The 26,100-nt window shown below is 43.9% G+C and overlaps 1 protein-coding gene across 1 annotated transcript; it reads right to left on the minus strand.

Moving 5' to 3' along the window:
• Positions 1-1,016: 1,016 nt before the first annotated feature.
• LOC106746262 (UDP-glucuronosyltransferase 2A3-like) lies at positions 1,017-24,642 on the minus strand. Its single transcript, XM_014622640.1, has 3 exons — positions 23,357-24,642; positions 18,814-19,033; positions 1,017-2,794 (listed from the first exon to the last, which is right to left on the minus strand). Exons 1-3 carry the CDS (start codon positions 24,510-24,512, stop codon positions 2,482-2,484), a joined length of 1,689 nt encoding a protein of 562 aa, XP_014478126.1. The 5' UTR covers positions 24,513-24,642; the 3' UTR covers positions 1,017-2,481.
• Positions 24,643-26,100: the final 1,458 nt, after the last annotated feature.

Raw genomic sequence — 26,100 nt, forward strand, 5'->3', positions numbered from 1 at the left:
AATCTTCAGTTTTTACAGGACTGATTGCAGGCTGCGCGTGCGGGCGCATCACTAAATGCGTTAATTATTCCCACGACGCGAAGCCACGGCTGCAAAAAGCGTTGCACGCCCGCCACGAGGAGCTGCATTAAATAAATGTAGCACGACAAAAACGTTAATACGTGTTATAAAACGCATAAGACAGCGCGAAGGAACAACAGGAGAGAAAACCACAGGAGAACGGAGAAAGCGAGGAGTACAAAGCCGGATATCGCGGCTGGTACATCGAGCACCTGTTGCCCCCTTAGAGAATCAGGATTTACATTTTCATAGACAAGAGTACGTACGTGCGTGCGCAGCCATACACGGAAAAAAGATTTCTCAGGATTTTTAGACAGAGATTTACAGGATATCTGACAATCATTAGGTGTACAACTTAATTACCGGGCTTTTTAAGGAAAATATGTTGTTTATTTACAGAAGAATATATTGTTTATTTACAGAAGAAAGAAAAAACGAATAATCTTTCAATCCTCGAGATGGTCTCCGTTACTTCTTTCGGGTGATTAGCGAAATCCGCTTCGGAAGGAGGACGGTGGTTTCGATGTTGATGTTAAACTCGTCGATGCTTTTGTCGACCTTTTCGGGAGACTTGAAGTGAGAATCAACCAGCAGGTGATGTTGTAAGGATCGGAAAGGATGATGGTGATCCGAAGGGACGAGGTCTGGAGAATACGCGCCGCGTAAGGAAGAATTTCCCAGCCCCTGTCGGGGAATGACTTTCGAGATTGTTTTCGCCGTGTGTAACCGCGCATTGTAGTGTAACAAAATCACCTTCCTCTTTCCGTCGGTTGGTAAAAGGTCTCTCTTTTCACCTCAAGTGTGTCACTCGATCTAATCAATTGCTGGTGGTAACGCTCAGAATATATCTCCTGGAAATAATTGATAAATTAATTCTATTATGGATACGAGATGCGTCCCGAAATTCATCCGGGAAAAAAATTTCGCAACTTTCCTGCACCACCATTGTATATGTCACGTGGTTTTAATCGAGGTCGCTAACAAAATAGTGTTTAAATCATACGATTCAGATGACTAATCTAACAGATAAATTCTATTTTTTACTTGTACTTAGGATTCTATCGTGGGAGACTATTTTCGAGAGATTTTCGAGAGATGAGAAGCGTGATCGGAAGCGAAACTATTCTCAAAGTCGGTCTCATATTACGCATCGCAAACGCGGATTGGACTCGTATTACTAAATCATAACCGGTCGATCAAATTGAAATAGCCGGAGATCCATTGGATGGTCAACGATGCGCAGTTGACAATCTGAATCCGCGATGCGTAGTGTGACACGGGACTTTAATCGCACATCACGATTTGACTATCGTTCGACGGTCTTGCGCAAGCCTGTTTCGGCAACAGTCGATTCCACGAATACATGTGGACTCTCTCTCTCTCTTTTACTAGGCAGGCGTCTGCGGATGAGAAGAGAGTTGAAACCAATGGCGCCTCGGGTACGGCATGCAACCAGGTGATACGAAAGAGAGAGAGAAGCGGCACCGCTGCAAACGACGACGCCATCACCGTAAACTCGACAGCCCCAGTCGTGGTTCTTGCTTGCCGTTGCCGCTGCAGGAACGAAAGCCGGTTGACGCAATGGGAGACAAGGCCACCTGGGAAATACCCCTTAATGCCCGCAAAGCTGCCTCGCTCTCGTGCGTTTCTCCACCATATTCTCGCAGAATTTCCATCCACCCCCTCTTGCCCTCCCTTTCTTTTCACGGTCTTCTAGTATATCCCTCTCTCTCTCTCTCTCTCTCTCTCTCTGTCTCGCATTGTCCTTTTCACTTTCTCTTCCAACCTTCTGTCTCCTCATTCTCGCTCTTCCGCTGTTCCTCTTCCCTCACCTAACTTTCTGTCTCGTTGCTCCTTCCTTCATAATCCCTTTCTGTTCGCTTTCCTCACCGCTACTTTTCTCCTCGTTAAACCTTCCTCTAAATTTTGTTTAGATATTAGTGAAAGTATGCAAAAAATAACTATAGCGTGCAAAAAAGTGTGCAAAAAAGAACGTATACATATAATTGTGTATATTACAAACATTACAAACATTACTAACGACTACAAATTCTGCTTTTCTCCCGGCGAATTTGAGAATTCCTCTTATCGTCTGAATAATATTGATCTAAACAAATGTACCAAAGCGGGATTAGTTGTAATAAACATTTGCAATGCAGATATATATATGTGTGTGTGTGTGTGTGTGTGTGTGTGTGTGTGTAAAATTCTGCACGAAACAGGAAATTTCATCATATCATATCAGAGCAACAGCGAAAAGTTTTCCTGTCCGCTAGAGAATTTCGCAACGACTGATCTATTTCTACCTGTCGACGCACTATTCCCTCCATGCGAAAGCCGGTTCGTGTCCTCTGTGAAATAACTTGTTTTTCTTAACGTGTCCCTGTCCTCATGGCGAAAAACCGTGTTCCCACCGTGTCATTAATTCTCCTTCTTCCACTTGTTCGTCGGTTTGGTCGCGCTGATGTACACCTCTTTGACAGCGTGAAGCAAACACGACAGCAGCTTGATCAACCGGAAGAGGATGTAGACGAACAATGCCACGACGATAATCAAAACAAGCACGACGTCGATATGATGATACTGGTACCAAGCGAGATCCGCGCCGTAGCTGTGCAGGTAAGGACCGCCGTTGCCGCGGGCAATATATTCCGTCCACCATACCGCAGTCTCCAACGGTGTAGCAGGTCGATCACGGTAAGCTTTCGAAAGCCTTTGGACGTTCTCGCTGTAGCTGAAAGCAGAAGAGGGTATTGCACCGGAAGTGCATACATATTTGATCGCTCGTTTTTCTAAAGTAAAAGAAAAAAAGAAGAATTGCAATGGGAATTCTCCCTTCATTTTTTTTTTTTCGTCGCTGCTTGCGAGTAAACGTATAGCCGGGCAAGAGAATACGAAGAATGAAAGTTCGCAGGAAAGCATCACAGATTATCGCGAAGGACAAAAAGAAAGAAAAATGTTAAAAACAAAAAATTAAAAAATTATTGAGACACTTTAAAAACGTTGACATTTTTGTTTGTATTTACAATTTCGCTCTGATTGACTAGAGGCGCCGAAAGAAGCACACGACGAGGCAACGGGGTTTAAGGGTCAACGGGGACAGCGTGTAAGCGGAACAGGAAGAGGGAGAGAACGAAGGGTGACAAGAACCACGCTCGCGCGCGCGTGACCACCCTCGACGAAGCCGAGCACACAATTTACCGATCGGTACTCTCCATTATTCGTGTTTACAGCTGCAGTCCGCGAATCAACCTGGCGCACCGCCGCTGTGTTCATCCCCCCTGTCGCGGTGCACCCTAACCCCCTGACACTCCCGTCGCGCCACTCGTGCCCCGTATTATTTGCCTCGGCCAAATTCAGTTGCAGCCCCCGCGGTGGTTTTGAATTAACCATCAATTTTCGGCGCGCCCGACGTCCTTTCCGTTCGCCGTTGGACCACCGCCGTTGCCGCTGCCTGTCAGCGGTCGTCCGCGACGTGCTTCTGGAGTGTCACGGATGTCACGAAGAGATGACAAGGCGAGCGAGGGAGAGGGGAGAAAGGGATATTAATTCATCGACGCCAACGAAGTGGTTTTACGTGATCTTACACGACTAGTTGAAATTCCGATGTTATTTCGACACCCTTCGGAATAGTTTGCGCCTGCTTAGATAGATTGTAGATTAGTGAAAACCTGCTTCGACGATAGGTAATATTTGTTAGCGACACTAACTCTCTTACAGGTTTAACTTCAATACTACAACTTCTATTCTGAACAACTTATTTTCGACACTAACACAGTGAAAACGGAAATTTAAGACATCATCAGAATCAAAACGGAAATAAATTATATCATTAGAATTGAATTTACTTTGTTACCTCAGCTTCCGCTGTCTTGTAGACATAAAAGTTTAACGCAGAATCGAAATTCGACTCGATAGCCGAAACTTTTATATATACATAATATATACATTTTATAAAACATTATATATACATGTATATATTTCTCAATATATAATATTCTCTCCGTGTAAAGAATCCGGTGAGTCTAATATTCACAGGTTACTTTTGCGAAATTAATGTACCATTCGCTTTTTTTTCTTTTATTTGATGTGTACCAGACATACGATTTGACGCAATCTCAGCTTAGAGCTTAATTAACTTTAGCCGGCCATCGCCTCTTCGCGGGCTATAATCCTGTACTAGACGATGAAGGGAATCTTAGAAGTTAGGCATAATTAGCGCTGGGCGACATTACGCGAGTGATTAAAATGTTAATGGTACCGTAGTGATGCGGTCGAAACGCATATGCCATCATCCCCCCATCTGACCGCGTGCTCACAAAGGAAAGTGTTCGTGGATAGAGAAGGGGTGGGGCGACGTTGATGGTGGTGGTGGCTTAGGCCATCGCGCAGTTAATATGGTCCTTATCTTAAAACGGGGATCAAATTACGGCGATCTGAGTATCCCGGGGAGCCATTACAATCGGGACACGCCGTAATGGACGATAGACGGTGGAAAACCGGCGGCGTTATCTTCGGCTCGATTAGAAGGAAAGAGAGGATATGATTCGAGCGAAGAGCGTATATACGGTGTCTGAGGATAGCGCGTCTTCACGCGTGCGAAGTAGATGCCGCGATTATGTGAATTTTTCGTGAAGAAAAATTGAAAGTGTGCCGAGTCGGACTAAATTTGTGCCGCACGTTGCGCTGCGGGAGGAAATCGAATGATCTCAAAAGACAAAGCGGAAAATGGGAAGAATCAATTTTCTCGTCAGCACCGTCACTTTGTTTCTTCGAAAACAATACACGCAAGTGTTATTATCACCGACGATATAGTAACACTTACTACAAAAATAATTCACCGGACTGTAATAATAATTTTGCTGTACGATTATAGTCGCAAATACCAAATATGTTTTCATCGGTGCACTCGTCACGGAGTGACTCTGCTCATGGAAAAACGCAGCGTATCGAGGGAGAGCACCCTGTACATTTTGCGGATTCGGAGGATGTAGGGATGTGAGGGCTGCGACTGATACGTAATTGCCGAGGAGCGGTTTTTCGCAGACGGATACCGGCGGCCCACCGGACCTCGTCCGTTATCGGGAGCGAATTATTTAGTCAGGAAAGTCAGATGTCGCGAAGTTACTCCCCCCCACCCCTCCTTTTCCCGACATCCTTTCTCGAACCGTATCTCTCGGGGATCATAATTCCCACGGATATCTCTCGGATCGTCTGTCGCGACACGCCGCGAACTTACTTTCCGACTTGCAACGTTATCACGGGAGGAAGCCCTTGTTCCGTCCCCGCTTCCCACTCCTCGTTTCCTACTTATCCCTGGACGAGGCACACGCGACCTCGTACGTGTGCGCTGCGCTCATTTCGGTGGGAAGTCACGCAAAACCCGCTGAAACTCCGAACTGAGCGCGAACGTACGTACGATGTTCGAAAGTTCGGCAATTTCGGACGGAGAAACGGCGGCGCAAATTTCTCGTTGTGTCGCATGAATTTTTCGACAAATCGGTAAATTGCGAGATAAATAATTCGGCAGGTAGCCGAGATAAATAAGCCAATTCACAACGAATAAGTTGCAACGAGTTTGCGAAATCGATCGAGCAACACGGAGCATCTCGAGGTGTGATAAATTTTACGCTGTCGTAGAAAGTGAATAAATATACAGGATGTTTCTTAAGTATCGTCTGATGCGTCGGACGCATAACTCACCGTTTACGACAGATGAGAGGAGGGGGATGAAGTTTCTGTCGCGCTGAAAATAGTTTTTCTCACAACTTGGAATTGACGTAATAGAAACTTGGGAACACCGTGAAGTCTCATAAGTCCCGCACATTTTCATACTTCGCGCGGACCAGGCCGCCGTCGGCGACTCACTTTTCCGTCCCGGCGATACATTATGCTTGCTGGCGCGACCGATCTTGTTCACGTTACATCCGTTTACCCTCTGTGAAGATTTACCTTCCGACGAATATTAAATACAAGTTACGAGCCGCCGGAGGGAAAATTATTAAGAGAAAAGAAAATTCGAGGTCACTCCTTTACAGAATGCCAGTCTAAAGACTTAAAAGTATATTTATATTCGTAATGATGTTCATAATTTTTCATAGATCTTCATTAGTATCGGGTGAGCGAACTTTTTCCGGTACATGATACTTTCGCGCAATTGAAATAGAAGAGGATAAAGGTGCTTAAGATTAAGATGTTAAAAAGATACACGGTGAGGGATAATTTCCGCCGGAATCGTCAGACGTTTGTTTCTCACCCTCTTCATCGCGCGATATCTCCGATAAACACGGTTTTCGCGACACGCTTCTGCTGCAACAACAGCACACCGTGTACACATCGTTGCGCACCTCGTCTGTCACGATGTTAACGAGCGAACATGGCGAATTATAATTATAACGCTCGCACAGAGGCTCGACCTACGAATGGGCTTTCAGAATACGCACGTTAATTATATTTATCACTCGCAGGTCGCGCGCTCGCAGAGTTGACGCGGAATTCCGCGCGTATTAAATAAACCAGTCGTAACGGCGCGCCAAACGTCAGGTGTACTTCCGGCCGATAACAATTTTCCCGGGTATTGCGAAATTAGTTTTTCGCCATGTACGGTATTATTATTACAGTATCGCCGTCGTCGCGGCAGCCGATAACATTCGTTCGTCGCAATCAGCGAGCTGCGAAACAGCTGCCGAGCGGCTGCAGAGAAGCACGGTTGCAGAGAGAGAGAGAGAGAGAGAGAGAGAGATAGCCGGCTCATCTGATCGATCGCTAATTTCCGCCGGAAATACCGTCCCCGCTGATTCAACCGGTCTGATATTCGCGGTATCACTGTCGGCCAGGAAGGAAGCCAACCGCGCGGCCCTCGTTTCCTCTGAATTCTTTCGGCTCGCCGAAGTCACGCCGCTCGTAAATACGACGAACAAGTTGTTTTTTTTATTTTTCGCCCACAACGATGAAAATTGGCGAATGATTCCGCCGACGATTTATGCGACGCGGGCTTTAATATCCGCGCCGCGAGCGAGCGCGGCGCATTCATCCGCGAGCCATCCAAAATTTCTAACTTCCTGTTTTCCTAAAATATCAACGCATTTCCCGCGAAGTCTGGAACGTCCGCGATAATAACTGCGGAAAAGTAAAAAATTACTCGACGCGGGATGAAAAAATAGAAAATGATCTGTATGATGGAGGTTAATCTTCATGCGTTTTGAACAAACGCGCCCCCGTTAAATTTATCGAGCGAGAGAGAGAGAGAGAGAGAGAGAGAAGGAATTAATCGCACGAGTACGCGCGAAAATGTGAATCAATCCCTTCGAATGACGCGTGCACAGAGAGCACGCCAAGGCAACTTGCGTTTCAACGACAGACAGATTTAACGAGTTTCAGATTAACTTCCCCTCGGCTGAATTCTGCAATTACTCTGTGAAGTTACGAGCAACCTGGAAATAAAGGGACGCGAAATAAAGGTGAATCGTCGCGAATTAAATTCTCGTGAGAACTCGCGAAAATTATACACACGCGGAATCGCGCGGAACCGAGGGAAGAAAATAATTTCGTATCGTCCCTCCTCCCCTCCCATCCGTGTAATTTCTTGCGCAACGCCGTTGCAAATAACACGAAATCCGGCCGGATGGCTATTGTTCTTTTTTTTTTTCCATTCCGGATGAAAGTGTTGTTAGTCGACCACGTTTTCATCCGAAATATTTGTCGGACGATCGCTCGCTCGCGCGTACGTCGATATTATCCGCGAGTAATTGTGCTGCTCTCGCAGAACACGCGCGAAACATTCGCTTGCCCAGTGGCCGACGGCAGTGCATCGAACTGATCGAAAGTGGAAAAGCAGAGGCTGACGCAGAGCACGTTATGTTCACAGCCGGCGCGAAATGACGCTCGATTACAATTACGGTGTCGCACATCGTACACAATTATGTATCTCGGAACTCGTTAGCGGTTCGGCGCGATCGAAGTGTCAATCTCTTTTATATTATACTGTTAATTAAAAAACGTGACTTTTCGACAGTTATCTCGATATTTTCATATGTAGATATCACGCGAACTTTCTTCACCTTTTTTTTTTTCATTGGAAAATACGTCTCATACGAGATTAAACAATCGTTTGACGAGTTGGTGGAAAAAAAGAAATCATTTCCATAGCACGCGATATTGGACCACCCTTTCGTTAGCCTCACGCTGCGAAACAATTAAAAACGGATGTTGCCGTCGACGTTATTAACGGCAAATATTTACGATATTTAATTGCGTTTGTTTTACGCCAATTCACGTGAATTTCGCGCGACAGTTACCTGCCAATTTATATTGATTGAACCGTGTTATTCAACAAACGCGCATTTCTAGCGAGTCGGACAAAACGCCGTGTAATACCCGAAAAATGAATGAATTTGTCTCGATATTCGCCCTCGCTAATTTATCGCAAAATCCCGATAAGAAATAACCCGGTTATCAGACTTGAAAAATCCGCGTCACAAATCGCCGCTCGCATCGCCGATTTCATGATAATCTGTAACTGCATGTCACTCATAATTATGTTGTCATCGACCTCGCCGGTCCGTGGGAATAATGCCTCCCGTCAATCTGACAAAGTAAATGCTGCGAAGGTGCTGAAAATTCATCGGTTATCCCAAGTACAAATTTTAACGCCACTTTGATGTTCTTAATGATAGTTTGCGCTTATTTAGACGGTTTGTAAATTACTCAGCAAAAAAGAAAATGTTCACATTTTACACACGTCACGGAAAGCGCCTACTCTAAATTTTAAATCGTAATAACTCATTTGCGGCTTCGACGGAGGATCAGAAGTCGTGCTTGAGATTAGTGAGATGCGACAACCAGGATAAACGGGCACCGCCGGAAAATAATGTGGGAAGCCGGTCAACGTAGTTAAGGAGCCGCGACGGATTTACGAACGTGTCCTTCTCAGAACTCTCCTTTGAGGAGGACATGCACACGGGGTATCCTAAAATGCGCCGGACAGTTTTCTCTTTTTTCAACTCACTCTCCGGTCTGGATGCATTTTTCCGGATTGGTTAACATAGTGCGAGCGCGCGCGGAAGGATGCGACGTTGCGCCGAGAGGTTTCACAATATTCTTTTCCGCGTATACACACACATATATATATACTGGGAAAGAAGCTGATGGCGGAGTGGGCCCGGCTTCCGATCCAATTAGATTTTTAATAAAAGTTTACCCGTCGCAAGTCACGTACCGGCGAGTCCGTCCCTACGGGCTGAGGAAAAAAGATTAACCGGATCCAGGAGTAACAAACCTTTTGACACCGACCGTCCGAATGTCTTCCCCATCGGATTAGCCGAGTTAAAAGGCTCCGCCGCAAACTGCGAGTCGACTGCGAACTTGTCCCGTCGCTAGCCGATATTATCGCGCAATAATTTTGTCGCCGACAATACTCTCTGCCAATAACATCCCTTTGGATATACGGGGTGTCCCGGTAGGAACACGCCTCGATTTTAACATTTTTAACAGCGTTGCATCGACTCGGTATTTTGAATGAGAAAAAATAAAAAAATAATTGACGTTTTATATTTTTTTTTTCGACACCAGAATCTGGACAAACTGGCGTTAACACGTTCCATTTTCTTTCTAGCGTCGTTGACAACGAAATATCGAACGCTCACTCTTCGACGAACGTAAAATAATTCTCTCGGCCGGGACGAATGGCAGTGCGTGCGACAAAATTGCCGCAGCCCGATCCATTTAATTTGATAATTATGCGCACCGTGAGAGAGAGAGAATGTGCGCCGTATCTCGATTAATTAGCGTTCAATCATAATAACTAGCGACTGCAGCCGTTCGCCGACGAACCGGCAACGATACGATTTCGTTCGGTCGCCGATGATCGGCGCATTGTTATACTATTTATCAATGTAGCGATAACGCTGACTGGATCGGCCAGATGATCGAGCAATTATCGTACCAGACCTGCATTAATCGGGAGTTTTTGCCGAATAATTCAGCTGTGAATTCAACTCGGCCGACAAGATACCGACTTTCGGGATCCGTTCATCTTTCTAAAGAGGCTTTTTCTAGTCATTCCTCTTTTTTTAGTTATTCTATTATAGTCTTAAGAAACATAAAAATTTATTCGTCAACAAATATTTCATAGATATTTAATATACGAAGAAAATCAAATCTGAATCAAATCTAAGGAATCAAATTGATATAAAACAAGATCGATCTGCCGTATAAAAATGGATACTAATTAGTGCCTCGCGTAAATACGAAAATTTCTCGGTGCACGCGAAAACAATTACTCCCGATGAAATCATTAATCGCAACATGGCTCCCATTAGCTTCAACATTTCTTGGTAATTGAATATCTCCGAGAGTCTTTATCAATCATTAGTACTTCGAACTTCCGAATCGAAAGATATTTAACGTTCAACGAAAGAAGCAAGTTTTTGTTCACCGAAAAGTGACTTCTTCATCTTCACTCTCTTAACACTCGATGAAACATTTACATATTTTATTCGTCTCGAAACGCGCGAAATATAAATAAGCTCCGGTTCGCATCGTCAATCTCAACCATCCTTCTCGGCGCTCCGCGGAAACGCGCTATATGCGTCTTCCTTTTCATCGTCTCCCGGTTACCCACGGTGTAGCTGCCATCACGCGTGTATAGGCGTCGTCAATGGTGCGCTGTAATCGTTCGCCGGAGACAACCGATATATGTGTTCTCCTCCCGTAAATAAGTATTTCCAGTTGGAGGGCTGGGCGGGACACTTGGCAAGCGTCGCCGATGCATAAAGATCGAGTAGCAAGACCACAGGGATCTAAGATCTACGTACGTACGTCGGTCGAATGCATGCCAGATGTTTAATTTATTTCGAAGCGATTTCGAACATACCGAACGAGGCCAAGCCGAGATCTGACCGAAAGTTTGGACGTGAGAGAGATGTTTTTCCGTAAACGATACTTCAAAAACGCTTATATTTACAACTTTGACTACTTTGTCACAATTGTTCTTCACTTTCTTATCATATCGTTCTAAAAGTCGTTTCGGGGATGCCGAAATTATTTTCTCAGTGTATCGATCGATCCAGTCCGTGAGACTCGACGCACGCCTCCTCCTCCTTGAGAGCGAAATTCTCGCGATTTTCCGACGTGTCGACGTTCTACGATGGAATCGTTCCACGATTTAACAGTCGCATCGTCGCACGCTCTCGAACGACCGGACCGTCCGCGGCAGTGTAAGACTTTTGATCTCATCTCACATAACATCGCGCGACCACCACCGTTGCCACCGTCGTCGTCCCGCGTCACGAACCTGCAACGAAATTCCCCCCACCCGATCGTCTTCTCGGTCGCATTACTCGAGCGACTTATCGAGTTACAAAGACGTATATCGCCGGGAAGCGATTGGATTTTCCCGGCCGCCGTCTAGCACCCGGCGAAGGAGAAGCCTCCGGGGAACGAGATCGGTTTTATATATACGTGTACGCGCACATCTTTCTACCGGGTGTACGTATTCGTAACCCGCGTCAACACAGGACAATATCTTGTGAAAGTAACTCGTTTCCTATTTAAAAAAAAAAGAAAAAAAGAAAAAATGAAAAAATTCGTTACCTACTATTTAAAAAGAAAAACTACTATTAATAACTATTAGAAAAAAAGGAAAAAACTCGTTATTCATTTCGATGAATAATTACCGTTAAATAATAATCGCTACCGATATGTTTCGAGAAGTAACAAGTTACTACAATTTCCATTGCAATTGTCTCCTTCACGAAGTGGATCTATCTTTGGTCGCTGACTATATCGCGTATATGTTCTGTACACGCGCGATAAAAGTACTAATTAGGGGAGCCCAATAATGCAATATGGTCGAATACTTGTAATTATGATCGCACGAGTGAAAGAATCAATGGGACTATTCTTACAGCAAGTGTCAGCGTTTATTACTTTACATGCATATTGTTATTGCTACTTATTGTTATTAAAATTTATGTTGTTAAGAAGGAACGGTAAATTTTCTAATAGTGGATTCTCCAGTTCCTAAAGTATAAATAGGAAACGAATTGGAAAGTTTATAGGTTTAAATAGTATAGATAGATGCGTTCGCCGCTGCCGACGTAATTATAGGCTCGCCCGTAAGCATTCGATATATTTGTTCAACAAATTCGCGAAATAGACGTGAATACAAATCGACGGCCGAGCAAAAAGAAACACACCGCGCATGAAATAATGGAGCACACGTGGTGCGTCAGCGGAATTAGTAACACGAAATTATCGACGGAAGTGGCGACGTAATCGCGCAGGTTGCATCGCTGTGAACCCGCTTAAATTCATTTGTTTTTACATTTTTCGCAATATTTGTCTCCCTTTTTATCGCTCGGGTGGGAACGACGAATGGCGCATCAATAACGAAATGCGTTAAACCGACTCCGCGCATCAAGATGGACGGCCGCATATTTGACAAATGCAAATGCATCGCTTTTTACACGGCACCACCCTTTTTGCGTTACACCGCGTTCGAACGAGCGAACGTGTGATACCGTATCGTGTGTATTACATTACGTCATTTTAGTGACAGGCAAACTGATGAATTTCGATCCATTAATAGGCGAATTATGTATCTGTAATAATAGGGAAAATAGCGGAGTACCGTTATATAATAGTCAGACGTTAATCGGCGCGGCGGGTTATACCGTGATTGAGCTCGCACTCAATCTGCCGCGGATATTTTAATGACAACGCTATTATCAGCGGGATCGTCATCTCGGCTGAATTCATCACGACCGCGCTTTACACAACGGCGAATATATAAATCGCACTTTTTCAACGCGTATTTGTTCGCCGAATGCGTAGTCTGCCCGCAACGTTTTTTACGCGGCCTTTGTCTCGGGATGCTTATCGCCGCTCATATTGTGAAAAGGAAGAGAGAGAGAGAGAGAAAACCAGAAAAAATGTACCGCCCGAAGGGGGAGGATCGCGATCCAAGACACGTGGCGAAAAAAATTGTCAGTCCCGTCAGGCCGTTATTACACGGGTAAGATAATGAACGAGACGACGCGATGGCTTCTCTCTCTTCTCTTTCCGACAAATGCGCCACGAGCACGTCGTTTTATAACGTCACGTGAGCCGCGCCAATTGCGTCGAACGCAACGACATAACATGCATGAATAATGTAAAATTGTCGAGCGATCCGAAAGCGCTGCTCTCCCCCTCCCTCGTTCTCTCTCTCCCGTGCGGCTTAATTATCGCTCGGTGTTGATTTACGAACACTATCTCCCGGTTAAGTAGCCACTGCTTGCTACCAAGATAGAATCGATACGGCATCGTTATATATCTTCGTCAGTCGATCGACCTTCAAAGACGACAGCGACTATATCTCGGGAACGATATCTCGGAGCATCCTGACTTATTCATATCGATTTCATATCGCGGCGCTTCGTGATGTATTGATATCTAATCACTTTAGATAAGTAACTGGATAGACTCAGGATTTTAGCGTGCGTACGAAACGATCGTCAGACGCGTAAATAGGTGATTTGTATCGCGCATTGAGGATGATTTATGGGCACGCCAGACCCGCCGAAGAACGACGTGGGCGAACGAGCGTTCCCAACTGTCCGTCCGTTGTCTATTTTGCTCGCGCGGAAAGCGTGTGATTTTTTAATAACTTCATTTCACTGAGGGATTTTCGATAACGACTGAACTGTAGAAAATGTGAAATTTCGACGCGGGATTCATCTCCGCGTCTGCGATGCCGCCTACGTGTAACTGCACAGTGATCGAAAAGCAGTTACTCGAACCCAGACCTTACCAGACTAACGTCCACGCGCGTTTCCACAAGTGATAAATATAATCAGCACGATCTTAAGAGCCGTATTACTGTAATACGGCCTCGAGTACGGTTTACGACTTCTCGGGAAAGAGCCGTGCCAGCATCAACTCTGACTTTGCGTCTCTCCTTCCTCACCCCCACCCTCTGTCCTCGCCGGTTTTACCCCGGTTCGTCCCCTCTCTCATGCCACCTCTCCTATCCTCCGCCACAAGTGCGGGGGATGCGAAGTGGCCGTTCAATCCCCCCGAAGATCACTGCGCGTGATTGCACTTGTAAGCCAACTTGATCTTACAGCCTCAATGTCAGCGGTGGGTATCGCACTAGTGATGTATTTGAGCTGTGGCGTCTGATTCTGAATTTCGAGAGAGGTTATTTGCTAGACGATATCTCAAGTACAAACGAGGTATCGAGAGGACGAGGGGGAGAGAGAGAGAGATGGAGAAAGGTAAGCGGATGAGGAAGGAGAGCACACATCGGATCGCTGTGAAGAATCTTGAAGAAGGTCCGTTATCTTCTTTGCGAGATGACAGGGCGCTAAGAAGCATCGTTCGCGAGATCGTGGCGAGATTTCTTCTTCGCAGAGAGCCATTTTCTCTAGCCAGAAAATAATAACCTTTGAAAAAGGTATTTAGTGGACCTCAGAATTTAAAGTAAGAAGTTATTCAACGAAGCTATTTCAGTACACGAGAGAGAGAAAGAGAGATTCGCACGATACATTTTAAGATTTCTTGAATTCGTCGTGTAAGTTCTTACACGCTGATGACCCTTGGTCATCGACCCTTGGTCGATGGCCGCGTTTGAATTGAAAATTCCGCCTGATTCGAAACGATGCGAAATCCCGCATATAATCAGCGCGGCTATTATATTCAATTCCGAGGATGTGGCCGAGGATGGGGGATAACGCATGTTACAAGAAAATCACAGCGAGCTTTCTCTCTCCGCTCGGCTGTAATTCGCCATTCGGAAAGTCTCGGCCGGCGGGTCGAAAGACGTTCGCCTAATCTCGCGCAACTAGGACCCACGACGACAACACGGGCGGGCGGACGTGTATCGAGAGATATACGAAATAAACCAGTCTCTCGACTGTGTGGTGGGTCCCCTCCCCTCTTCATCTTCTTCTACCAAGTACGAAAGTACTTCGGACCTATAATCAAATTCGACTCCAAACTACCCCCCATTCAGGGAGTGGAGCTCGCGCGATAACTCGCAGACGTTACTTAAGCGCACTGTACCGAGTAGCCCTCGCACACTCACCTTCACCCACTGTATACTTAGTCTTATCTAACATATACGCACGTACACACACAGACACGTACGCATACCGCAACTAAGGAAGTAGTATGTACTTAGGAGCCAAGCTGGCACGTAAGGGCGACGGTAGTCAAAGTTTCGGCAGTTTGTAAGGAGGTACGAGGGTACACACCACGCTCCCTCCGCACTCCTTCCTTCCTTCCTCTTGTTCATCCCTACTCTACCTCTGGACACTCTCTCTCTCTCTCTTTCTCTCTCTCTCCCTCCCTCTGTGCGCTTCGGTTACGGCTGAGGGATAACGTAGTGCGGCTTCGTCGTCGAGTTAGGTCGACACCCCCTCTCAACTCCCCCGCATCTTCTTGCAGGTTCCTCCCGCAGTCATTCGCATCCCCCTACTTCGCCCGCTACCTCACCTCTCGTCTTCTTTATTGTTCTGTTGTTCTCGTCCTTACTCTTTCCCACGAGCGTTCCACTTCCGACGACCACCACCTCCGCCACCATACCGCTTCCTCCCTCGACGTCCTCCTTCTCTCTCCTGTCCCCCCCCCCTCCTCATACGACATTTCTGTCGTTGCTCACCCGCGTTGCTCTTCCGGCCGGATTTATTCGAGAGACAAAATGTGCCGGGGACACTCTTATTCCTCGTACGAAACGGAAAGGAGGAGGGAAGGGGAGGGAGTTTCGTTCTCTCAGAGGCAGAAACGAGGACCCGCGGCGGATCCTACGAGTGCTTCGGCGCACCTGTTCGCCCATAAGGGATGTAATGGTCGACGGTGGACACTCGGTGGGGAGGGGGAGGAGAAAAAAAAGAGAAGATTCTGCGGACGGAGAACGAGAAAATGCGACGCCGCGTAACAAGCCCTCGCCTCTCACGACGACGGGCGACAGTCGGGCAAAATAATTGAACACACTCGGCGTTGTTAATTTATTTTTCTAGTGGCGTGCCCCTACCCAGACGCCTATCTGCCTGCCTGCCCGCACTTCGCCTCTTACATCGCTGATAATAGGCTCCTGATTGGTTTATCCGACGGAATCGGGCACAATTCCTACGGATGTCTAATGATAAGGCCGAGCTGCAACGAGCGAAAAGATTTTTCGTAACTATAAAATCGCACATCTGATTTTTTACAAAAAATTGTTATAAAAATTCAATATTATGATACAAATTGTAAGAAGAAAGTGACAAAATGGTGATTAATTTTTGCTAAGAAAAAGCAAGCTTGCCGAAGGATGTTCCAGACGTCAAGTAAGATATGATATTATCGCGAGTGTTACGATTGCATCCCAATGACAATTAAATTGAATCTGCCCCGCGAATCGCCCGCATTAAACAAACCGTGTAAAGTCGCGATTCCTGTCGATTTACTCCACTCATTATTACAACCGGTTTGACGGGCTGTAAGTTGCCGGAAAATGTAAATATTTCAATCCGCGAATTGCGCCACCCCGCCAAACATTTGCTTTTTGCTGAACGTTCTACCGTTAATTAATTCCCTTCATTATCGGAACTGCATTACGTGTACATATGTACACGTAGGTGTGTAAGTATGTTAGCGTACGTGAGCGCGGCTTTCTATTATTTTAGCTGCCACGCGAAGTGACTGTAATTAGACGAAAATTGTAATATTAAAACCACGCCGGCTTTTTCACAGGACGACCTATATTTTCACCAGCCATTTCATCATATTTGTTTCATAATTTATATTCCGCATTTTATAACAATCCCGAGACACCGCGTAACGAGATATTCTCGCAACTTTGCACAAGTTACATACAACCGAGGCCACAACGGCACGTGATTTTATGTTTTTTTATTTTAACAATTTAATAACGGCTAAATCGCGAATGGGAAAAATTAATATTTATAGTATTAATTTTTGAATTTTTTTCCCTTTATATGGAAGACCATTTACATTTAAATGCCCCATCTGTCGACAAAAGACGACGGATAGAGCGTGAAATTTAATTGACAAACAGAATAATTGATAAATGGAATATGAGAATTAAATTAAATTACAAATATTGGTATTTATTTTAATAAAACGCGCGTCGTTTTATGACTTATTAAATACGCACACACACATGCGCGCGTGTGTACGCTGGAAATTTTATCAACTGCTAAAAGAAGAAGGAAAAGTTGGCTTGTGAAAAGATGACTGCGACTGTGTGTCGCAATTTTGCATTAAATACACGCACGCTATGCTCGTAAATTCGCGACACGCAGTAATTACTGCGTTATAGAGACCCATATGACGCCGGCATCATCGTGCGAAATGATGTTAACGGCGCTTCCAAACCGCCTGATAATTCGGTATTCTCTCCGCTCATATAATACCGCATTCAAATAATTGTATCGTATTTTCTAAAACAATGCGGAATCGCCATATAGCGCGTTCAGTAGTGTGACGCACATCCGGTCCATTTCAATAATCGCACTTGCATTGCCGGCACGTAAACATTGAAACGCGAATTCGATTAGAATCGCTATATAGAAATTGGAAATGTCCCATGTGAGTACCGTCGAACCGTTAATCTTTTCGAGTTAAAGCTAAGAAAAAAAAAATTCAATCATTCGCAGCATCGAGAAATGTTGTTTTTACTTGAGCCTCGCCCCGAGAATCATCGTGAGGGAAATCCTCCGCAGAGGGAAGCGGAAAACCATCGCCGTCACCGCTGCCTCCGTCATTGTCGTCGTCGTCGTCGTAAGAATCCCGCGAAAGTTAGCCACGTGTAACATACAGTTCCCCTCGACTTATCCCATGGAGGATATCCGTGTGTTCGATACTCCGGAGTATGAAGAGTGCTTACAGACCGTGGTGAACGAAAACGGTTAACAAGTTGACCATGCTCGTGCCAGAGGAGAGGGCAAGGCAGGGGGCGCGTTGAATAATGTAAAATTTCATTTCAGCCTGCCTCTTCGTCGTCATTGACGGTAGCGGCGTGCCGTTGATTCGATACTCCCGTGAAACATTTAACGCCCGTGAAATTTCCCAGGCGATTTCCCGCGCCGTGGATACGCGTGCGGGCCGTTCGTTCGCTACCCACCACGACGCTGCTCGCGTCGATCGTCGGAAGGGTGAAACACTGGCCAAGGGAGATCAAGGGAAGGAGCCTCTCTGAGCGACCGGAGGGAACACGTTCGCTCTTTCCGCGATTCATGCCTCGAATTTGCGGGAAAGGGAGGTAAAGGAGGAAGAAAAAGGAAGCGACGAGAGGAAGGAAAAAAAACGTCGCCCTCCTCCGTAACGCGAGATACCGTTTCTTCGGGGAATAAGCGAGACGACGAATGCGGAGCGAGTCGAATGAAGAGAGAGAAGGATAGATAGATTATGAAGGCTGTTGGAGAGAGAAAAAAGTCAGGGAGGGAAAAGGGATAAGAGCAGCCGGGTGTAGACAGTGGGTTGGAACGCCAGTGAGCCGCGCTCTACGGATTAATGGAGGTGCCTCGGCGGTGCACTCGCCGGATATGTCCGGATGGCTCGTGAGATATTCCGAATATCCGGACAGATTATGGGATTCTCCTATTTTTTGTCACGATCCTTTTCCACGCTTCCCCTCCCTTCCATCGTCTGTCCGCTTGATCACCCTATCTGCCTCTTTGTTTCGCGCGCGCGTGACCAGTTTTCGATGTACCTTCCTATCCTCCCCCCAGAATTCAATGAGAATAAATTGGGAAATAGACGGCATACCTGGTGTCGTTGAAGACCTTGTCCAAGGCGAGTCTTAAGGAATGCTCATCCAGGTTGTTGAACGCGACCATCTCGGCGATACCTCTGTTCTTCGCCGCGGCTACGTTGTGGAACTGATCGCCGAACATCGGCATCAGAATCATCGGCACACCCACATAGATACTCTCGGAGAGACCAAGGAGCCCACCGTGACCCAGGTAGCACTTAACGTTCGGGTGATCTGAAATGCAATAAAGATACGATATGTGGTAAATTAGTAATTTTGTACAAAGCATAATCAGCGACTACGATTAATTAAATGGCAAATGAAAATTTACGACAAAGGAAACTTACGTCAAAAAAGAGAAGAAAAGAAGAGAGAGGATTAATTGATTTGCTTTATCGCCTGAAATGAATTGAAATATTGTTTCACAGCGATACGAGCACTGTTGATATTCTAGCCAGCGGCCGGAAAGTCGGGGTGGGAGCAAGTGCAATAGCCTTTTCGATGGTGCTGTAAACAACGGTTCCATTTACAAAGCCGACACACGAGGGGCGCACGCTGGAAATATTCAAATCGCAATTTGCACTAAAAATGTCGGAGACACGGAAAGAGTGTCCTGTTGTAACGCGTTACAAATGACTCGGATCCTAAATGGAATTGCCAAAGAGCGCGTAATCTTCCACGCACGACGAGCTCTTAATTGATTAATTACGCATACACTAACGCTCCGCGCGTTCAACAACGAAGAATCCATAATTTACAATGCAATTAACAGACAAATTACGGGGTTCGACGGTGTAATTCGTAATTGATCGCAAATTACGAGTTTAATTCATTAACAACCGCGTATCGCGGCGATAGTAGTCGTGTACCGATACGATCGGGAGCGATAGTGTCGAGAAAACAGATAAAAATAATCGCCCGCGATTATTGATACGACATCCCTCTAACAATGTCAACGATTTCACTCCCGTGTGCCCCTCTCGTTTATAAATATGTAAACATACGTATACATATGTACATATGCCAAAATCAACATTTTCATGTTACTTTGACACTCTTCAAGAAGAAGCTTACTTAAAGATAGCTTAATTAGAGATAGCTTATAGATTAGTAAGAGAAACCTACTTTGATATTATTAACCTTTAATTACACTTTAATGATTTCACTTTAATGTTACTGCAAAACAATTTATTTTGGCGCTAAGAACTAAATCTTCATAGTTAAAATAGGGGAATAAATTATATCATTAGATTTGACATATAAAACCTATTTTTTTTTTACCTCCTACCGTGTTATAGAATTAAAGTGTTCACTCTCGAGTGAATCTTCACTCATTTGGCGTGACGTTTCACGCCGAGAAATTAAAGAGTGTAGTACGTTTTATGTAACTGTGAAATTGTCTAATACCAGACTTGTTATCGAACTTCGTGACTTTGTGAATTCTCCGCGGTTCCCGTTGTTTAATTTCAAAATCTAATCTTGGTTGATAATCTCTAATATGTAAACATGAAAACGATGTCACAGAGAGAGAGAGAGAGAGAGAAGGGGAGAAAGAGAGAAAATGAGCGAGACGACGGGAGTGAACGGGGGGTGATTCTCGGGCGTAGTCGGGAAAGGTTTAACAGTGATTTATGTTGCCGTCGGGTCGTTAGCGAGTTGCCTAATTAAAGTCGTTTCACTCGACAGAGGCCGAGCTGCAAAACTGCTTACGCGAAAATTCTCGCAGCAATCTCGCCTTCTACCACGTTCTATCACGACTCCGTATATCTTCCCTCCCCCTCTTCCCCCTCCTTTCTCACTCTCTCTCTCTCTCTCTTTCGCCAACCACCACGCAGGCCACACGGGGCGAACTATCCGCGGGCAAATGACCCGGACACCGCTAAAACTGCCGAAATATTCGAGACATGTTGTTAGAACCGCCTAGTATCATTCGATTTTGCATCAACGACGAGTTGCACCAAACATCAAATTGTTTTCCTAACACGCGAACATTCGCATCGACTCCACGAGTCATGAAAAAATGAAATGCCTTACGTATCATCTTTTACCGTGGAAATTTACTTTGCAAAGCCGTTTTCCAGTTTTCTGTTCTGAAACGCACAGAACTGTCCAGGCGGTTTTCTCTGTCGTTTAAAAGCCAAAACTAAATATTCATATTATTTGATAAATGGCAATGGCAAATTCCCAGCGTCCAATTAACTCGTCCGATGGCGTGTATCGCTGTTTTGGCAGATTGGCGGGGATCGTTTTCAAACAGCAAAAGCAGCTCCTAAAATGTGCCCGCTTTCCAGGGTCAGCCCAGAACTATTTGACGCTCGCCCGTCCGCGATCCGAGTTGAATAGCGAATACCGTGGCTACCGTGCCGATTTCGGAGATTCGAAAGCCGCTTTCGATGTTTCGTACGCGATTCAGCGCGATTAGTTTCGCCCCACGCGGAGAATCCGGGGCTGTTTCCGGAAGTATTCCAATTTCTCACGGTCATCGTCGATAGACGCGTTTATTCGTCGACTCAGGTCAAATATAACACATGTCCACGCGTACACATGTATAAGTAATCATCATACGTTGCATGTGCGGCCGTCGATCATTATGCGAGCATAGTATTCGAGGGCAATAGAATATGTCAAACAATATCTAAAACGGTCGAATGAATATTTTAGCGGGGCATAACCATTGCAAATTGGCGTCTAATCTTTCCCAAAAATGGTCGCATAACTTACGGAAATGGCTGTCGCGAAGCGAAACCATTTGCAATCGTAATCAACCCTCTCGCGTGTATTTGTTACGCGCAACAAAACTATTGCTCTGAAAGTCCATAAATTAATATAATTCGCATGGATAGCGAGTACATTAAAATTGCTAAGTTACACATAGACAAAAGAAAAAGAGAGAGAGAGAGAGAGAGAAAATAGACTTGTAGATCAAAATAAACGCATTTTTAATGCAACATAAAAAAAATATAATACCAAAAAGTTGATAAAAAATTCCTAAAAAATTCTTAAAACATTCTTAAAAAATTCTCAGAACTCTATGAAAAGAAAATAAACAATATTTGTTTCTTGCTATTTTTCTGTAAATTCGATAAAATTCGAATAAAAAATTATTGAAGAACCAATCATTTTAATAGTTATTTTTCTAAATATCTTAAGTATCTTAAATATCTTTAAAAAAATAAGAAGTACGAAAATATTTTTCAGACAATAGTTGTTTGTTTCTTTTTTTTGCGTAGAATAAAATTCCGCAATAAAAAAGTTTTTTAATTAACATTATTGTAGAACGTAATATGTTAACGTAGTACACGTATGTAGATATACATATGACATATATTATTTTGAAATATTGCAACTTGAAAGTATAATGAAAACGAGCTATTCTTCACTCCAAATATCGCGCGCTATTCATTTTTATTTATTTCTTTACGCGCTACTTGTCTCTTCCAAATATACTACATGACTAGTGTTCACACATAATTTAGTTCACATGAACACTCTATCGAAAGTGTGTTCGAATCTTTCGCCTTACTAAATTGATGAGTTTTATATACTAAAAACTAGATCCTGAAAAAATTCTGGAAAAATTGTCGAAAGTCTCTATTTTTTAGAGCTGTTACACTAGAATTTTCCTTTTAACGTTTATCTCTCACATCAGAATTTTAATCTGTTTCTCAATTTAATTGTAAAATTAAAGTATGCGAATGACTTCGCATCATAACGAGTCGCATCATAATAACGACCGAGCAAAAGTCTGATGATATTCCAAGTACTTCTTAAAAGGAACACTACCACGTGATTGTGTCTCCGATAATACGCTCTACAACTCTAATAGTTTACTACGTAATCCCACTTGCGACACAAGATATAGCATGATCTGCGTTATATAATCATGCGGATGTTTATGAACACAAGTGTGTGTGTGTATGTCTACGTATATTTATAAAATTATTCATAGAATACATTCATCATACGCGCAAATTTATATATATATATATATATATATATAAATTTGCTATATATATATATAGAATAAAATAAGTAAGTTATATTTAATTATATTTTCCCATATTTTATGTCTTTTGCACGCAATTTATTCATTTATTACATTATGTATGATTGGTTTAATTATGTTATAAATAAAATAAAACAAATTCATTTGGTTATTTTATTCTATTTATATACGCTCACTTTTCACGGCCAAGACAAAATATCGAGATAATACAAATACCATATGTTTAACATACAGATATGTTAGAAATTGAACAGAACAATTTCAACGAGGATTTTAACACAAATACGAAATGTTTTCTCACGTATACTAACCCGAAATTTATAACTCCCGACTTGTTTTAAAGACTTACAATCTTAATTTGATTTTTAGAGCCAGTAATTCGATTTCCTTCAAGAAAAGTGCGTCTATTTCGTTCATTGTCACGTACGTATAACTTATTTACGTTCATTGTCACGTACGTATAACTTATTTACGTCGTTTGTATGAGTCACGATCTCTTAAAAAAAACTATGATAAGAGGAAGAAGTATTTGTTCGTCTTTTTTCACTTACTCAACACGTCGAATTGAGGTATCCACTTCTTGACCATGACGTTATCCAGTTTACGCGGTAAGACCTCGTTCTCCCACTTCAAAAGCACTTTCCGCGGAATCGAGCCGAGTACATTGAGCAACACATCCAGCTTCTCCCGCGGTATCGTCGACATCTTAATCATCGAACCCAGATTGAAGTAGAGCACCCCCTGGTGCGCATTGTCTAAGAATTCAGCTATATCCTCGGGTAACGGTTTCACCTGAGTAGGAATGTGGATGCCGCCGATCTCGACAATGTTGGGCAACTTAGGTACGCTACCGTGGAGACTGTTGTGAGTGTTCACCAGCAGGGCCTGTGTTTGCCTAGCAATTTCTTTCAAGCTGGGGAGATCCGGCCCGAACGCTTCGTTGGCGACAGACTGATCGCGAAATCGGAACCAACAGTTGTAGGCCACCTTGGCGATCGACAATGACAGCATGTTGTACAGTCTACTGAGGAAATTCATGGGTTTGTTCAGCCCTAATAATGTAATCGGTATGTAACTGGGATTGTCCTCGTTGCCCATGTCCGAGTTGACCCACGGCATGATCTGATGCGTCGATATGGTGATATACGGCGCCTTGAATTTATGAACGAAACCTAAGAAGCAGTCGGTGTTGAAGGTCTCTATGATGATCAGGTCGAACTCCTCGTCGGACCGAAGGAATTCCCGGACGGCCGGATGCCGGAGGCCGGTCTTGCACGCCATGTCGGCCATGAAACTCAGAAACATGAGTTCATATGCCGGCTGAAGGATATTGTGCTTGATCATATGAATGTCGACCACATCCAGATAGACGCCGTGATCGGGGTCGTATATGCTGATGTCTTTGTAAGTCGGCAACGGCTCCTTCGCCTTGGCGTCCTCGCTCCTGGGAAAGTGCGAGACGACCGTAACACGGTGGCCACGGCGCGCCAGCTCCTCCATGAGCGGCTTGAACACGTCGAAATGACTTTTGCCGAAGTGGCCGAAGATCCCGAGTATCTTTAGCGACGATTTCGTCATGTTGACGAACGTATCACCGTCGTAAACGGCGGCCGAGCAAACCGACGACGACGAAAATACCACCACTACGACGGTCAGGAGGTACACGGTGGACAAATATATCCGCCGGCGACTAATATCGCGTGTCATGGCTTTTCACTTTCTTTGGTACGAACGGATGTAATGCCGTGAACAAGTCGATAATTTCGCTGAGCGGCGATAGACCTTCGCCGTGGGTCTTCGCCGACGCAACTGGCAATCAATCAACCAACCGTACAATGCGTGCTACGATACTACACGACGTGTCGTAACATCACGACGTGCGGTCGATGGTAGGGGTTCACATGCTCGTGTTCTCGAAGTCAACACTTTGACAGTCACGTATTCATCATGACTTCTTTGATACGTTGCGACAGTGCTCGATTAAGCATATTTCTGAACTATGCATAGCACCATATATTTACTCACTCTTAATCTGCATCAACAAGTGTCTATGAGATAAATACCATCGTGAGGATAAGCACTTATCGTGAAGAGACGACATGAAGCAACTGAACTGAGCTGACTGAGAAAAATGGAAATAACTCATGCAATTTCTCGTGAGATCAAGAGACGAGAATCCTCGTGCGAATAACCGTCAAGTTACAAAATCCACAAGCATACTCGCAGATTATCCAACATTTGCCATTATCTGAATTAAATGTATTGGAAAGATTAATTATTAGTAACGCTGTTTATGGAATGAATAGGATCATTCCGTGAATATTTATTCGAGAGGAAATTTCTCGAAAGGGAAAAAGTATTTATCGATTTTCATCGTGTGAATAAAACTGGTAAAATTAAACGTGCCATTCTACGTATTTATGAAAATTAATTAGAGAAGTTACTGGAGTACTTGCGTGATATCACGTGGCGCAAAAAAAACATGCCGATAAATCCGTGCAGTCCGATAGTGACTACATAGTCGGATAGAAATCCATATGTTCAAACGAATTCATGTTATCACGAATCAACATGTGGTACCGTGAGCCTTAAATATTTACATGAGTTGAAAATATGACATTACGTATATTATGCTTAGTTACAGAAAAATGTTCATCATAGTACTTCTATCACGATAATATTTATTTATCTCCTATTTCTTATTTATATCTTTTTATATTTCCTATTTATATTTATATCTTCTAATTTATCTGAGACTGTTATTGCATATTCTCATCGGTGCAAGAAAAATCTACCTTTTTCCCCTTTCTCTTTCCCTTTCTTTTATTCATCGATGAAAATATTTTCTCCAAAACTTCAAATATTAATAAAGAATATATCTACTTCGCACATACTGCATAAAAGAATTTTTTGTTATTAAATTTCTCATCGTCTACTAATATTACGTACAATGTTGACTCTTCCACAATATTAACTGTTACTATTTAACGACTTTGCGATATCGATCTGTTTTACGTCAGAGGGAAGATAATGGAGAAGTTAATAGAGACCAATAAAGTAGAGCCTATGAAACGAATTGACTCAAAGCCAAACTTAAACGTATTACGCTATACACTTAATTTAAAAATATTTACAGTTAATTTTTCAATATGTACAGTTTTCAGGTTTTATATGTACCAAAGTCTTCGTCTAATAAATCTTCCATAAGCGATATAAATATTCAAATAATTGAACTGATATTCCATCATCTATATTTTCATATCGAGGTCCACTCTCTCTCTTTGTCGAGCTAAAA

The sequence above is a fragment of the Dinoponera quadriceps genome, unplaced genomic scaffold (genome assembly GCF_001313825.1).
Source record: "Dinoponera quadriceps isolate SergipeBrazil2010 unplaced genomic scaffold, ASM131382v1 scaffold566, whole genome shotgun sequence".
Taxonomy (NCBI): domain Eukaryota; kingdom Metazoa; phylum Arthropoda; class Insecta; order Hymenoptera; family Formicidae; genus Dinoponera; species Dinoponera quadriceps.